Source organism: Pan paniscus, chromosome 8 (genome assembly GCF_029289425.2).
Source record: "Pan paniscus chromosome 8, NHGRI_mPanPan1-v2.0_pri, whole genome shotgun sequence".
Classification (NCBI taxonomy): Eukaryota; Metazoa; Chordata; class Mammalia; order Primates; family Hominidae; genus Pan; species Pan paniscus.
This window is the reverse complement of record NC_073257.2, coordinates 128,598,211-128,612,192: the sequence shown is the minus strand read 5'-3', so window position 1 is coordinate 128,612,192 and position 13,982 is coordinate 128,598,211. Positions and strand designations below refer to the sequence as shown.

The window sequence follows — 13,982 nt, the reverse complement described above, 5'->3', positions numbered from 1 at the left end:
CCACCCAGCCCGCCTTTGCGCCAGCCCGGGGCCGCTCCCCTGGGACCCTGGGGGACAGACAGAAGCTGGTGGGGACTGGCGCAGGCGTCCTCGGGAGAGCGCCGGGCGCGCTGGGCTTGCTGAAGGGCTCCAGGCCTGGCCATTCGGTGACTTCCAAAGAGCGGACGCGCCGCGGGGCCCCGAGGGCCTGAAATCCGCTCCCGCAGCGCAGCCCCGGGCGCGCCACTACCCCCGCCGCGGTCGACTGCCGGGCGACCGCTCGGTCCCGAAGCCGGGAGAGGAGAGGCCGGGCCTCGGCGGGCCGTTCTGGGCGGGCGGGGAGCGCAGCTCCGGAGCCGGGCAGTTCCGCGCGCCCGCCTTCCCCGACCTTTCCCGGCCGGCCCGAGCTCGGAGGGGCGGGGCGACGGGCGGGCCGGGGCGGGGCCCGGGGAGGAGCCGTGGCTGCGGCGGCGGCCGCGTCAGAGCAGCGCTCCCGCTGCCGGGCGGCTCAGACCCGGCCCGAGCGCCGCCGCGGACGCGGACAGAGACCCGCACGGGCACGGGTGCTGCGCCGGAGGCTCCCCTCGCGGTCTGGGGCTGCGCGACCATGGCGGACAAGGAGGCCGGCGGCAGCGACGGGCCCCGAGGTGAGCGCAGGCTGCGGGTCCTGCGGCCGCGGCTGGCGGGGCAGGGAGGGAGGAGGCGCGCTTGGCCCCGCGCCCCGCACCCCCTCGCGCGCCGTGGAAAAGTGGGGACGCCCGCGCTGCATCCAGTTCTGGCGGGCGGGGCCGGGGTCAGCAGCAGCGGGGCCGGGGGCCGGGGGCCGGTGGACCGGAGACGGCCCGCGGGTCACATGTTCTGCGCCCCGCCAGGGTGCGGACTCCGCGGCGGGGACTGCAGCCCCCGCTGAGGCGCCTGGTTGGTCCCTGCCTCGGGTGGCGCCTCCTGCGGGGCTGGTCGCGCGTGCGGGTGAGGACCGCCCCGCGTGTGCAGCCCCCGCGCGATGGGCTGCGGAGGCCGGCGCTGGCTGGGTAAAGGGCCCGCCGCCGGGTGGCCGGGTGGCCCCAGCGGCTAATTTTCGTGACTCAGCGAGGCAGGAGTGGGAGCCTGGGGGATATCAGAGATTTGGACCTGTTCCCTCGCCCCATCCCACCCCGGCCGGACGCTCGAGCCAGGAGTGGGGGCTGCAGCTGCGGCCGAAGGGCTTCTCACCCACCTCCCCGCCCATCCCCAGGGACTCACTGGGCTGGGGAAGGGTGAAGCGGCGGGGGTTCGATGGTCCCTTCCTTGCTGGGGGCAGGGGGAGGCACCCAGTGCGGAGGACAGACGCTCGTATTTTGCAGATGTGCTAGGGCCGCTTTCTTTGGGGAGCGTGATTAGGGCTCCGAAGGGTGGGGGAGCCGGAGAGGACGGGGAAGGGGGTTGCGGGAAGAGGAGGAGCAGGTTTCGGAGCCCAGGGCTGTAAATCAAGGCTTCTCCCACGGAGGGCCCGGCTGGCCAGGATTCCAGTCTTCCTGTGGGTCCCAAGTGGGGAAAGTTGGGCGCATGGAGGCGCCGCGCGTCCCTGACCTGCAGGGCCTCGGCGGGAGCGGCCGCCGGGGAGAGGAGCGCGGCCCAGGCAGCTTTCCCGGGAGCGACAGGCAAGCCGCCTGCGAGGATGAAATTAAAATGCCGGGACGCAAGGGAGATTCAGCCACGAAACGAGCGCTTGGCTCTGCGGGGCCCCAAAAGCTGGAGAAACTGAGTCCAGTGGCAGCACAGCCACCATCTGCGCTGGGTTCCCTGTCTTGCTGTCGGGCCTGCGGCCCCCACCCTCTGCTGCACTCCAAGCCGCACCTGCCCCCACCCCAGCCCATTGTTCCTGCGGATCAGGGAGGTGCCTCCCCACGCGGCACTGCAGTGGTGGGGGAGTGCAGGGTGGGGGGTGGGGGATCCTGACAGGGCTCACTCCAGGGAGAGGCAGCGGAGAGCCCAGGCCGTCCCCAAACACACACCCAGTCCCCGCCTGTACTCTTCCTCAGCTGGCGAACGCAGGCAATGGACTGGCAGCTGTCTTTGTCTGAACATCACTCAGCAACTGGATTGACTCTTTTTTTTTTTTTTTACTTTTTTCCTTTAAGTCAGAAAATAAAAATTTTTTTAGGACGATAAGTAGGGGCGTTGAATTGCTAAAGCCTGAGAATTACTGAGCCAGTTTCTTGCCTCTCATGCTGGGATAGGGTGGGTGATGATACCAAATGCAAGGTTGGGCATAGGATTTGTCAAATCAGAAGTGGGCAGGAATGTGTACCCACTCCCCACACCCTTCCCAACACTGTTTTGTCTTGTAAATCAAATTCAGCACCCCTATCCTAACACACACACGCACACACACACACACACACACACACACACACACACGGTGCTGGGAGAAATCCTGTCCAGGATGGGGACACCCATACCTGGTATGCCGAGCCACCTGCCACCGCTCTTCTGCGTTTGTTCTGGAGTATTTGTTTCTTCACTTCCAGTCATCTCCAGCTCAAGGTGGCCAGTGAGAATTCCAGGTGCATGGACTTAGGACAGAGACCAACCTGAAGAGCGGGCTGTCCCTGGCAGCTCGCTGTGCCTCTGGGCACCTCTCCCTTTATCTGTAAAATGGAGGATGTGAATAGTATTGCATAGGAGCAGAGTCGGCTTGCCCCTGGCCCCTACACTTATTTCTAAGGTTTCCTCATTGCTGGGAAAAGAGCGTGCATTATTTTATTGTTTTAAAGGCTCACAACAAACCTGTTACCAGCATTCTCCCCTTCCTGGGTGGGAAATCCGAAAACAGGTTGAGTGACCTATCCAAGGTCACACATCTGGGAAGTGTTGTTTGGGACCCAGGCCATCTGATTCCAGGGCACCAACCTGTGCATACAGCCCTTATGCATGTGTGCAGTGGTTACCACTCTATTAAGGACATAAAAATGGTTGTGCTTCCTGGGAAGGATTTCCAGAAGTTTTTGGTACAAAAGAATGGGTGCCACAAATATCACACTGTTGGAATTTGTGAGCAGTGGCAGTCCTGGGTTGGGGAGGGGTTTGCTGGTGGGTAGGTGGTGTTGGGGGTTGGTGTCAGAAAGGCTGGCCATGAAATCTTCTCCAACAAGTGCAGTTGGGGTGGGGTGGGGAGTGGGCAGAGGTGCGTGCCAATGAAACAAGAATGGCAAAATGTGGTAGTTGGGTGATGGGGAGCGGCGGTTCATTACTATTCTGCTTACTTTGTGTATGTTTGCAAATTTTCTTAATAAGATGTTTAAATTACTTAATTTACAAAATCTGAAGGGCCACACTTGAGGGTCTGGGTGTTGGACAGCAAAATTTGAGATGACCTTCAGTCCTGCCCCCTCCTGCATGACCTGAGTGGGTTGACACATGGAGCCCTAGAAGGGTGAGATGAATTGGGGGTGGACAGAGTGGTTCGGACAGGGATGGCTCCTATGGTGACCAAGTCAGGGCTAGACATGAGGAGTGGAAACCAAGTCATTTTTTCCAGGGCAGGGGCTTGAGGAGAGGGATGGTGGGCAGGCAGTTTCGCCTGGGTTGAGGGTATCTCTCGAGGCCTGGCATTGGGCTTTGGAGATGCCATCCTGGAGGTTCATCTTAATAAAAATAAACATTTTAAACGTTGACTTTTATTGAGGACTTAGTGTATGCTGAAACCTGGGAATATTGAGTTATCTCATTTAGCCCTGACCACGTTTGTTGTTGAATGAATGACTATGAAGGACGCCCTGTTATCCCCATTTCACAGAGGAAAAAGCTGACAGTCCTAGCAGCGCACAGCTGGAAGGGGGCCTAGGTAAGGACCTAGGCCATGGGATGCAGGCCCCAAGTGGTCAAGCTGAACAGCCTCTCCTGGCATGTGCCTGGCATGTCATAGGCCCTCAGGGACTTGTGTTGAGTAGGCCTGCAGCTAATAGAGAGTGGCTGCCCTACTTCCTTCAGCCACCAAGCTGTAGATGGTAGTGACAGGGCGCTGGTTATAGCCCCTAAAGGAAGTAAGCAAAGGTCAGGGTGATGCTCTGGGCATTGCAGGTTAGGGTTCTGGCTGTGGGATCCACTTCCGTGTCAACACCTGCTGCTGCAACTTGTCTGCCGCCTTGGTGGTCCCCACATGCCTTCTGTGTATGTCCCTACACAGTGTCTTGTGTTTCCCAGAGCCTTGTGATCGCCTTTGGCCCTGGACACATGCAGTTCTCCCTGCTTGGGACATCCTCTCTTTGTTTAGCAAGCTCCTACTCATCCTTCAAAACTCAGTTAAGGTATCACCTCCCAGGAAGCCTTCCTGGGCTCATCCATCGGGATGAGATCTGCCTGTGTGGTCCCAAAGCCTTCGGTACTTAATGGTTGATAATTCCAACTAGTGTTTGTTGAGGCCCTACGATATGCCAGCTTTGTATGCCTGTATCTCATTGACTCCTCCAGCAACCCTGTGAGGCTGGTATTATTATTACCCCATTTTGCTGATAAGGCAATTGAGGGCTTTGAAAAACTTGCTAACTTGCCCAACCAGTGAATGCTGGAGTTGGAATATGAGTCAGCCATGGAGCCTAAAATCTTGTGCTGTTTCTCTCAATGCCCTTTCTTCCGAGAAAGGCATGGACTATGTCTTTCATTACCTTTTTTTTTTTTACTAAGGACACTAGTAGGTGTTCAATAAATGTCTTACTTTTTGTTGAGTGTCAGTCAGCAAGACATGAGGGAACACAGCAGAGGGCAATGGCGTCTACATCTTGCCCACTCCACAGTGGCGCTCCTGGAAATGTGGATGCTCAGGAGTGGGCCAAGCTGGAGGGGAGTCAGGCAAGGCTTGGACAATCTCAGAAGAGAAGCTGCTTTGATTCCAATAAGGCCTGGAGTGACGACTCAATCTTGTGGGGGCGAAATGCTCTCTTTTCATATAAATAGGCCTCTTTGGTAAGGGAGAAAGCATCTTTATTACTGCTGTGCATAATTAGAACAGCGGGGAGGAATCAGGGGCTTTTAATGAATGAGCAGCGTGTGGCAGGGAATGAGTGAGCGCCTGCCACTGCGGGCGCCCCCAGGCCTGGGCATCCCCAGGAGTGAGCAGGGCCAGCGAGGAGACGACCAAGGAAGCACAGGCAGTGCTCAGAATTGAAACCCGCCCCACTGAAGCGGGCCCTGCTGATCCTTGCTGCGTTCCTGTCATTGCAAATGACTCCCAGACTGCAGCTTTGCAGATGCTGCTCTGAGCTCTGCCAGGACCACCCCTCTTCTTCCAGCCTTGACCGTGACCTGGCAGCCGCAGATGTCCTGCGGGCCTGGCAGCTGCTCCATGGCACCCCTTCTGGGCAATCCTGAGCTGCAGAGTTTGTGCCTTGATTTTAGTCCCCTTATTTTTAGGGTGGCCATATGTCCTGGTTTGCTGGAATAGTTCTAGTTTATGCCTCTTTTCCTAGTGAAATTAGTAATAATGATATCTTTCACCTTCTAAGTATCTCAGTTTGGAAGGTGAATTATGTGGTTGCGCTCCTTATGTTTGTCTTCTCAGCCATCTGGACCTCAAGACGAATGAGGGAGGCAGTAGGGTGTACAGTTAAACCTGGGCTTTGGTCTCAGATGCTTGTAACATCTGGGTTTAACATTGCTGCATCTGTTTTTTCTGCTGTAGACAAGGACGATTAATAATCTCTGCTCTACTGGGGTGCTGTGAGAATGAAATGAGAGTATTTGTAATGAGCTTAGGTATGAGCCTGGTACATAGAGGGCTCTCAGTAACTTCCAGTCATTTTATTATCATTGTTAGGTTGATTTGGGAAGCGTAGTGGTTAAATGTGAGATCTGGGGCCAGACCACCTGGGTTCAAATCTGTGCTGTGACATTGACCTGCTCTGTGACCCTGGCAAGTTACTTAACCCCATAAAGCCTCAGTTTTTCTCATCTGTAAAGTATGGATTATAACAGTCTCTTCTTCATATGGTCTTTGTGAGAATTAAATGAGTTTTTATATGAAAAGCACTCAGAGTAGAGCCGGGCATGAAGTAGACATTGAATTAATATGAGCAATTATTATTGGCTGTTATTGTTATTATGAATAAATGTCCCAAGTTACATTCTTGTAGGCAGGAGGAATTATCCAGTACATTTGTTTCCTATTGCTGTTGTAAAACTTACCACAAATTTAATGGCTGAAAACCATACAAATTTATTATCTTACATTTCTGGAAGTCAGGAATAAGTCCAAAATGGGTCTCCCTGGGCTAAAACCTAGGTGTTGGCAGAACTGTATTCCTTCTGGAGGCTCTAGGGGAGAATCCATTTCATTGCCTTTTCAAACTTCTCGAGGTGACCTGCATTCCTTGGCTCGTGGCCCCTTCCTCCATCTTCCAAGCCCATCACTCCAGCCCCTGCTTTCATTGCCACATCCCTTCTCTGACTCTGCCCCTCCTCCTCCCATTCCCTTTCTAAGGACACTTGTATGAGGACCTCTTATTAGGCCTACTTGTGTAATCATTTCCCCATCTCAAGATCCTTAATTTAATCACATCTGCTGACTCCCTTTTCCCATAGGAGATAACATATTCATCGGTACCAGGGGGCTATTATCGAGCCAGAAAGATTGGAGTCTTGCCTAGGTTTGGGGTGTTGGAGAGTCTTCTGTGTCCCTCAGGAGCTGTCTGAAGTTTGGAAATGACTCCTCCTCCGTGTTGTACATTAGGTCAGGTTCCTCGTGCACCTGCTGCGGGTTGCTCTCCCTGGAGTTTGGATTGTGGATCAACCCTTGACTTCTATTCAATCTCAGTAGGGTCCTTAGAGACACTGTTACTTTTAGGGCTGATTTGGCCCCTTCTGAGGGGCCCATGACTCATTGAGATCTGAATAAAAAGGTTTATTGGCTCCCAAGCAGGGAAAACAATCACTGCATTAAACAAGTTATTGAAATGTCTATAAAATGTCACATTATATTTGCTTTTACTATGTAGCAAACCACCCCAAAGTTTAATGGGTTAAAACAATAGTCTTTTTAAAAAATTTTATTTTAAGACAAGGTCTTCCTCTGTGACCCAGGCTGGAGAGCAGTGGCGTGATCTTGGCTTATGTAACCTCTGCTTCCTGGGCTGAAACGATCCTCCCACCTCAGCTTTGTGGGTAGCTGGGACTAAAGGTGCACATCTCCATGCCTGGCTTTTTTTTTTTTTTTTAAATAGGGACAAGGTCTCACTATGTTGCCCAGGCTGGTCTCAAACTCCTGGGCTCAAGCAACCCTCCTGCCTCAGCCTCCCAAAGTGCTGAGATTACAGGCGTGAGCCACCGTGCCTGGCAACAATAGTCATTTTATGTGCTTATGATTCTCTGGGCAGGTCTCTGTTGGGTGGTTGTTTTGGTGGTCTTCCCTGTGGTCACTTATGTGACTGCAACACTCTGATGGCTCAACTAGTCTGGGTAGTCCAAGATGACCTCGCTCACAGGTCTGGGGGTTGGTGCTGGCTGTCGGCTGGGCTTCGTTCTCCACATGGTCTTTTATCCTCTAAGAGGCAAGCTCAGGCTTCTTTATGTGGTGGCCTCAGGACAGCAAGAGGATGAGACGGGAAGCTGCAAGGCCTCTTGAGGCCTTCCTGGGAAGTCCAATAAAATCACGTCTGCTGTATTCCTGGTGGTCACAGCAAGTCTTGAAGCCAGCTCAGATAGAGGGATGGAGAAATTGCCTTCACCTCTTAGTGAGAGGACCTGCAAAGAATGTGTGGCTATTTTTAATCTAACAGAGTTGGCTTCGCAAAAATGTTAAAACTACAAACTTTAGAAAACTATATTATGCTTTAAAGCAACTTGTAGGTTAGATCTCACTTCTTAAGACGTTCTGCAAGTGCCCAATGATTGTCTGACACTTACAATTATTTGTTTGTTGTGCTAGAACATGTGTTTCTATAAGTGATAAATGAAGAATGATGTTGGTATTCAGAAAAGTTGTGTTGGCACATTCTCAATTTTTCCCAGTATGTTTGCACTTTGATAGATCAGGATGAACTTTTTTCTTTTTTTTCTTTTCGAGACGGAGTCTCGCTCTGTCGCTCAGGCTGGAGTGCAGTGGCTCGATCTCGGCTCACTGCAAGCTCCGCCTCCCGGGTTCATGCCAGTCTCCTGCCTCAGCCTCCCGAGTAGCTGGGACTACACTCGCCCACCATCACGCCTGGCTAATTTTTGTATTTTTAGTAGAGGTGGGGTTTCACCGTGTTAGCTAGGATGGTCTTGATCTCCTGACCTCGTGATCTGCCCTCCTTGGCCTCCCAAAGTGCTGGGATTACAGGCCTGAGCCACCGCGCTCAGCCCAGAATGCAGTTTTTTCATGATTAAAGGCTAATATATGAAAAAAGCAAAAAAAAAAAAAAAAAAAAAAAGCTGAAAATCTGTAGATCCAACTACCTTTAGTGTAAGTCAGGGCTGTTTTAGTATTGTTCCATTCCCCATTCCCTTAAGCTCTGTTGGCAGCTGAGAGGGCAGATGAAGGAGCTGCAAAGACATTGTCCCTATAAGAAAATGATGGGTATGGGTGTATGGGTGACACCCTGGATGGGTTTTGCTTTTTTTTTTTTTTTTTTTTTTAGACAGAGTCTCGCTCTATTGCCCAAGCTGGAGTATAGTGGTGTGATCTCGGCTCACTGCAGCCTCCACCACCTGGGTTCAAGCGATTCTTGTGCCTCAGCTTCCCGAGTAGCTGGGACTACAGGTGTGTGCCACCATGCCGAGCTAATTTTTGTATTTTTAGTAGAGGCAGAGTTTCACCATGTTGGCCAGGCTGGTCTCGAACTGCCTGTCTTAGTGATCTGCCTGTCTTGGTTTCCCAAAGCTCTGGGATTACAGGTGTGATCTGCCTGTCTTGGTTTCCCAAAGCTCTGGGATTATAGGTGTGAACCACTGTGCCCTGTTGGGTTTTGCATTTTGATGAGAATGGCCCCCTAAGAAGTGAGTGCCCCGTTACTGTTTTTGGAAAGGTTCCAGTAGCAAGGTTCCACAGGTGTGGAGTGATGTACACCGACCTTGTTTTCCTCATGAATCCTGTTATTTTTAGTGTATGGGTTTGTAGAATGTGAAGATTTGTAGGAAAATATGCTGCATTACAGTGGAAGTGCTTGAACAGATGCTCCTTGACTTACAATAGGGTTACGTCCCTATAAACCCATAAAAACGTTGAAAATATCATAAGTTGAGTCATCCTAAGTTGAGGACTGAGTGTATTTATATTTGATGTGGGATAAGTGTTCATTTAAAAAATATTTGCTCTGATATGGGGTGGAGCCTCAAATAACAGCCGATAGGAAGAGCCTACAGTCACTTCCTATTCAGTCATTTGAAATTTTGAGACTGCTTTGCTTCCCAGATGTTTGCATACTTAGTGGGTAGTTTTGTCAGTTATGTTCAGAATTTTAATGTCAGAAAACAGAGACTCCAGGAGTAAGTTCTGTAGGATGGAGCTCCTGTTTCATCGACCCACTTAGCACCCAAGATCTCAGAGGGAAATGGATTACGCCAGTGCCCTTTGCTTCCTGTAAACTGACAATTAAATGATGTCCCTTGGGGCTTCCTATGTTTTGTAAATCAGACCTCGTGGTCTTATTGGTTTCTCTGTGATGAGGAACAGTGGTTCCTGTACCCAGGCGGCTGGTTCTGTTTGGTACAGGGAAGCTGTAGGTATTCGGGCTCCAGCCTGCTGCCTCTGAGGCCTCAGGCTGGCCTCTCTTTGCTTGTCTCCCATGTTTCCTTGGGCTGAAGGCTGAAGTCCTGTGGCCACTTACTTCCTTTTCTTTCCTTTAGTCATTGTCCCTTAGTGACCATCTCCGCTGGCTGGGATAAGAAACTGTTTACAGCACAACCATCAGGCAGGAGTCTGTGCCCAAAGGACAGATGAAAGTTTCAGAAAACAACTGCTTGTAGTCAGTCCACATGGCTGCTGGACCCATTTGAAGGGATGATGGTTATCAGTTTGGGTGGTGGTTTCCCTGGGCCAGCAGTTAGAAAACAGAGCTCATGGATACATCCACAGCTAGATGGGACCAGGTTGTCTAATGTCTGGACTGGGCCCACCCTCTTATTTTACAGATGGGGAAACTGAGGTCAGGGAGGGGAAGAGACTGCCCCAGGACACTAGGCAAAGCCAGGCTCAGAATCCAGGTCTGCCGACTCCCTCTGCATGCTTTCCAGCTGAACTCCGCAGTGGCTACAGAATCCTCCAGCAGTCCCGCCAGCCACTCCCGGTCACTCAGAGACGGCACAAGGATCCAAACCTCTTTGCCATTAACAAATTCATGACTTGTCCCTCCAGCAGGAGTTACATTTTAAAAAAGTATTTGAAGAATGCTTAACTCAAAGGAATGAAGTGCCAAGTCAAATTGCTGTGATTAAAACACTCTGCAATGGTGGAGCCGCAGGCCCAGCTTTTCTTTTCTAGTCTCTTGTGTGTTCCCTCACTTGACAGTGGTGGTTGCCCATCTTTTTGTGCCTTGGCTCTTGGCAGAATGTCTGTTTTGAAAGGGTTTTGATTAGGGATTTTGGTTGCAGGTAAGTAAAACTTCTCTGGCCTAGAGGAAGCCAAAAAGGTAACTTTACAGTGAGGATCCGGGGCTGGTTCCTGGAACTTAAACCTGCTGCTAGGTCTAGGAGGGGAAAGTGTTGGGAATATGGCAGTTTTCTTTCCCTCTGTCTCTTTCTTTCTTTCTTTGTTTTTTTTGAGACGGAGTCTCACTTTGTCACCCAGGCTGGAGTGCAGTAGGGTGATCTTGGCTCACTGCAGCCTCCGCCTCCCGGGTTCAAACGGTTCTCCTGTCTCAGCCTCTGGAATAGCTGCAATTACAGGCATGCACCACCACACCCAGCTAATTTTGTAGTTTTAGTAGAGATGGCGTTTCATCACGTTGGCCAGGCTGGTCTCGAACTCCTGACCTCAAATGATCTGCCTACCTTGGCCTCCCAAAGTGCTGGGATTACAGGCATGAGCCACCACCCCTGGCCCTGTCTCTTACTTCTGCTTTGCTCTGCATGTCACCCACCCCTCCTCTCTGCAGGACCACTTTAGGATTGCTTCCCATCTTTAGGGCAAATGTGGCCCCCAACAATGACCCCCATGTTGAAATGAAAAGTTCTGATACACAGGAGGTCTGATGTCTGTCTGTTTTTCTTTCTTTTCCAAGTCCAGATTCCCAGACGAGGCCGCAAGATTCAGGTATGATCAGGACTTGACCCAGAAACAGTCAACCCTGGCCAGAAGAAGGGTTACCTTGCTGAGAGAGGGGGAGTTAGGGGGCACAATATCTGGTGGTCAGAGAGTAATTGTCTCCCACAAATAGTTAACAGTACAGGTATCTGAAGTGAGCCCTGTGCAGTAAAGAATTTCTAGGTGAGGGCTGTACAAGAATGGAGAAGAAAGAGACTACCTGTTAGAAATTTTGCTCTTTTGTTCTTTCTTAGAGAAAATTACTTTCTCCCATGTAAAAGTTTCATGCTGCATGGGGTAACTGACCACTGGGTCCCTTTCATGAGAATAATGCACAGACTCTTGGTGTGTTCTTCTGGTGTGTGATGGGCTGTAGTCAGTCCACATGGCCGCTGACCCCATTTGAAGGGACCGTGGTCATCAGGTCTGGCAGTGGTTTCCCTGGGGCAGGCAGTTAGAGAGCAGCAGAAGGGGTGCATCATTCATCTGAGTCACTTGCTTCACTTTCCCCTCCTAGACCTGGCAGCTGGTTTAAGTTCTGGGCACCATCCCTGGATCCTCACTGTAAAGGTACCTTTTTGGCTTCCTCCGGCCAGAGAAGGTTTACTTACTCACAAGCAAAATCCGTTTTAAAACAGACATTCTGCCAAGAACCAAGGCACAGAAAGATGGGCAACCAACATGGTCAGGGGCCAGTTCTGCCTAAGCACAAGGACCAACTCCGGGGCCCTCCAGGGGAGGCCAACTGGCCAGCCATGGAGGATGTAGCATTGACTGAGTCCACAAGGGCCCACACAGCAGGACCCTGGAACAGACCATGGGAACGGGCTGCTCAGAGAAGCTGGCCCACGCCTGGGAGCACACTGATTCCTGCCTGTCCAAGCTCCTCGGCTTCTCCCCCAGGAAACGTTGGGAGGGTGGGAACCATGTTTGACCTGGTCTGGGAAAGCCAGGAGGGCCCGGTTCCTTCATAGCCAGGTTCCTAGGCTGTACAGAGGCCCTTGGAAGGCCCTTATCCCACAGCCTCAGTCTGTCTGTGTCAGACCAGCTATGGCGAGATGCTTTCGAAGATATTTTTGACCGTCCATCCTTTGGTGTCAGCCTCTGGTAGTCTTGGCCAGCAAAGCTGCTAGAACAGGTTGGGGGTGGGCATGGCTGGGGAAGGAGTCACCCAGGGCCAGGCAGTCCCAGAGAAGAGAGCCCAGCAGATGGAATGGGGCATGAGGGACCCCAGGCCTCCTTTGTGGGCAGTAAGACAGAGTGGGCTTTAGAATAAGACAATACTTGGTTCAGATCGTGGTGCCACCTCTTCCTAGCCGAGTGGCCTCAGCCAAGTCATTTAGCCTCTCTGGGCCTCAGTTAAGTATAAAATAGCCCTCAACACCCCATGCCTGGGAGCTAGTGTTGGATGGGCACTTGGTAGAGTGAAACGGGCTTAGCTCAGTTAGAAAGTCCTGGTTTGGGTCCTGGCTCCCATACCTGGCCTTGACCTCACCAAGGTATTCAACCTCTCTAGATCCCCGTGACCTTATCTCAAAAGTACAGGTCACAGCACTTCACGGGTTGGTTCTAAGAATTAGATGAGGTCATGTATATAAAGAATTTGTCCTACACATAAAACATGTGCAGTCAGTGTTAGGCATCATCATCATCATTATTTTGAGATGGAGTCTCGCTTTGTCACCCGGGCTGGAGTGCGGTGGCACCATCTCAGCTTACTGCAACCTCTGCCTCCAGGGTTCAAGCGATTCTTCTGCCTCACCCTCCCAAGTAGCTGGGATTATAGGTGCCTGCTATCATGCCCAGCTAATTTTTGTATTTTTAGTAGAGATGAGGTTTCACCATGTTGGCCTGCTTTGGCCTCCCAAAGTGCTGGGATTACAGGCGTAAGCCACCACGCCTGGCCATCTTTATTATTTAAAACACCCACTGGGCACACACGAGGTACTCAGAAAGGTTGATATTAGGGAGTGGAGCTGGCTGGGAGATTTCGTTAAAGTTTAGTCTATTGAGGTCTAAGTTACATAAGGTAAGACTCACACTTTTTGGGTGTACAGTTCCATGAGTTTTGACAAATGTAGATACAGTTGGCCCTTGAACAACATGGCCTTGAATTGCACAGGTCCACTTATCCATGGATTTTTTTCAATACATGTATTGGAACATTTTCTGGAGATTTGTGACAATTTACTGCATAGCCTAGAAATATTGAAAAAAATCAAGAATTTAGGTATTTCGTGAATGCATAAAATAATGTGTTAATTGACTGTTTATGTTATTGTTAAGGCTTCTGATCAACAGTAGGCTATTTGTAGTTAGGTTTTGGGGGGGTCAAAAGTTATATGTGGACTTTTAACTGTGCAGAGGGTGGGTGCCCCTAACCCTCATGTCGTTCAAAGGTCAACTGTAGTCATGTAACCACCATGTCAGTGCAGAGTATTTCCAACTTGGGAGGATTTTGTCATTCAGGATCCTCTGGTTTGCAGAAAGCCCCACCTCCGATGGTGGGGGATCTCAAGGCCTGGACCGTGCCCCAAAGGGAGGGACTTTCAGGGTCGACCCAATGATAGCATCCCAGCCTGTACGCTGGGGCTCTTACCAGTCAGGGGTTGGGGGTGGGCTCCTGTGACCTTCCTGGCCTGCTCCTCATTGGCTCTGGAGAAGGGAGAGATGGAGTCTGCAGGGTGCCCTTTGTCAGTCCTTGGGCTGGGCAATGCTGCCAGACAGAGGCTGAGAACCCACTAGAACTGAGAGCTGAGACGCAACTCACGTTTGTGTGAGGTACCCAGAGAGCCAGGACTAGTGAGGT

The 13,982-nt window shown here is 51.5% G+C and overlaps 1 protein-coding gene across 4 annotated transcripts in view; it reads left to right on the top strand.

Annotated features, from left to right (window-relative positions):
* The window catches only part of HSPA12A (heat shock protein family A (Hsp70) member 12A), a 184,664-nt gene that overhangs the window by 112,880 nt on the left and 57,802 nt on the right, over positions 1-13,982 (top strand). Inside the window, exon 1 of one of the 4 annotated variants that reach the window (XM_034931574.4) lies at positions 440-626. The exons of the other annotated variants lie outside the window; for them this stretch is intronic. Within the exon in view, the coding sequence (XP_034787465.1) occupies positions 587-626 (40 nt within the window). The 5' untranslated portion in view covers positions 440-586. Of the gene's footprint in view, positions 1-439; positions 627-13,982 lie in introns of those variants that run through there. 4 annotated transcript variants of the gene reach the window in all.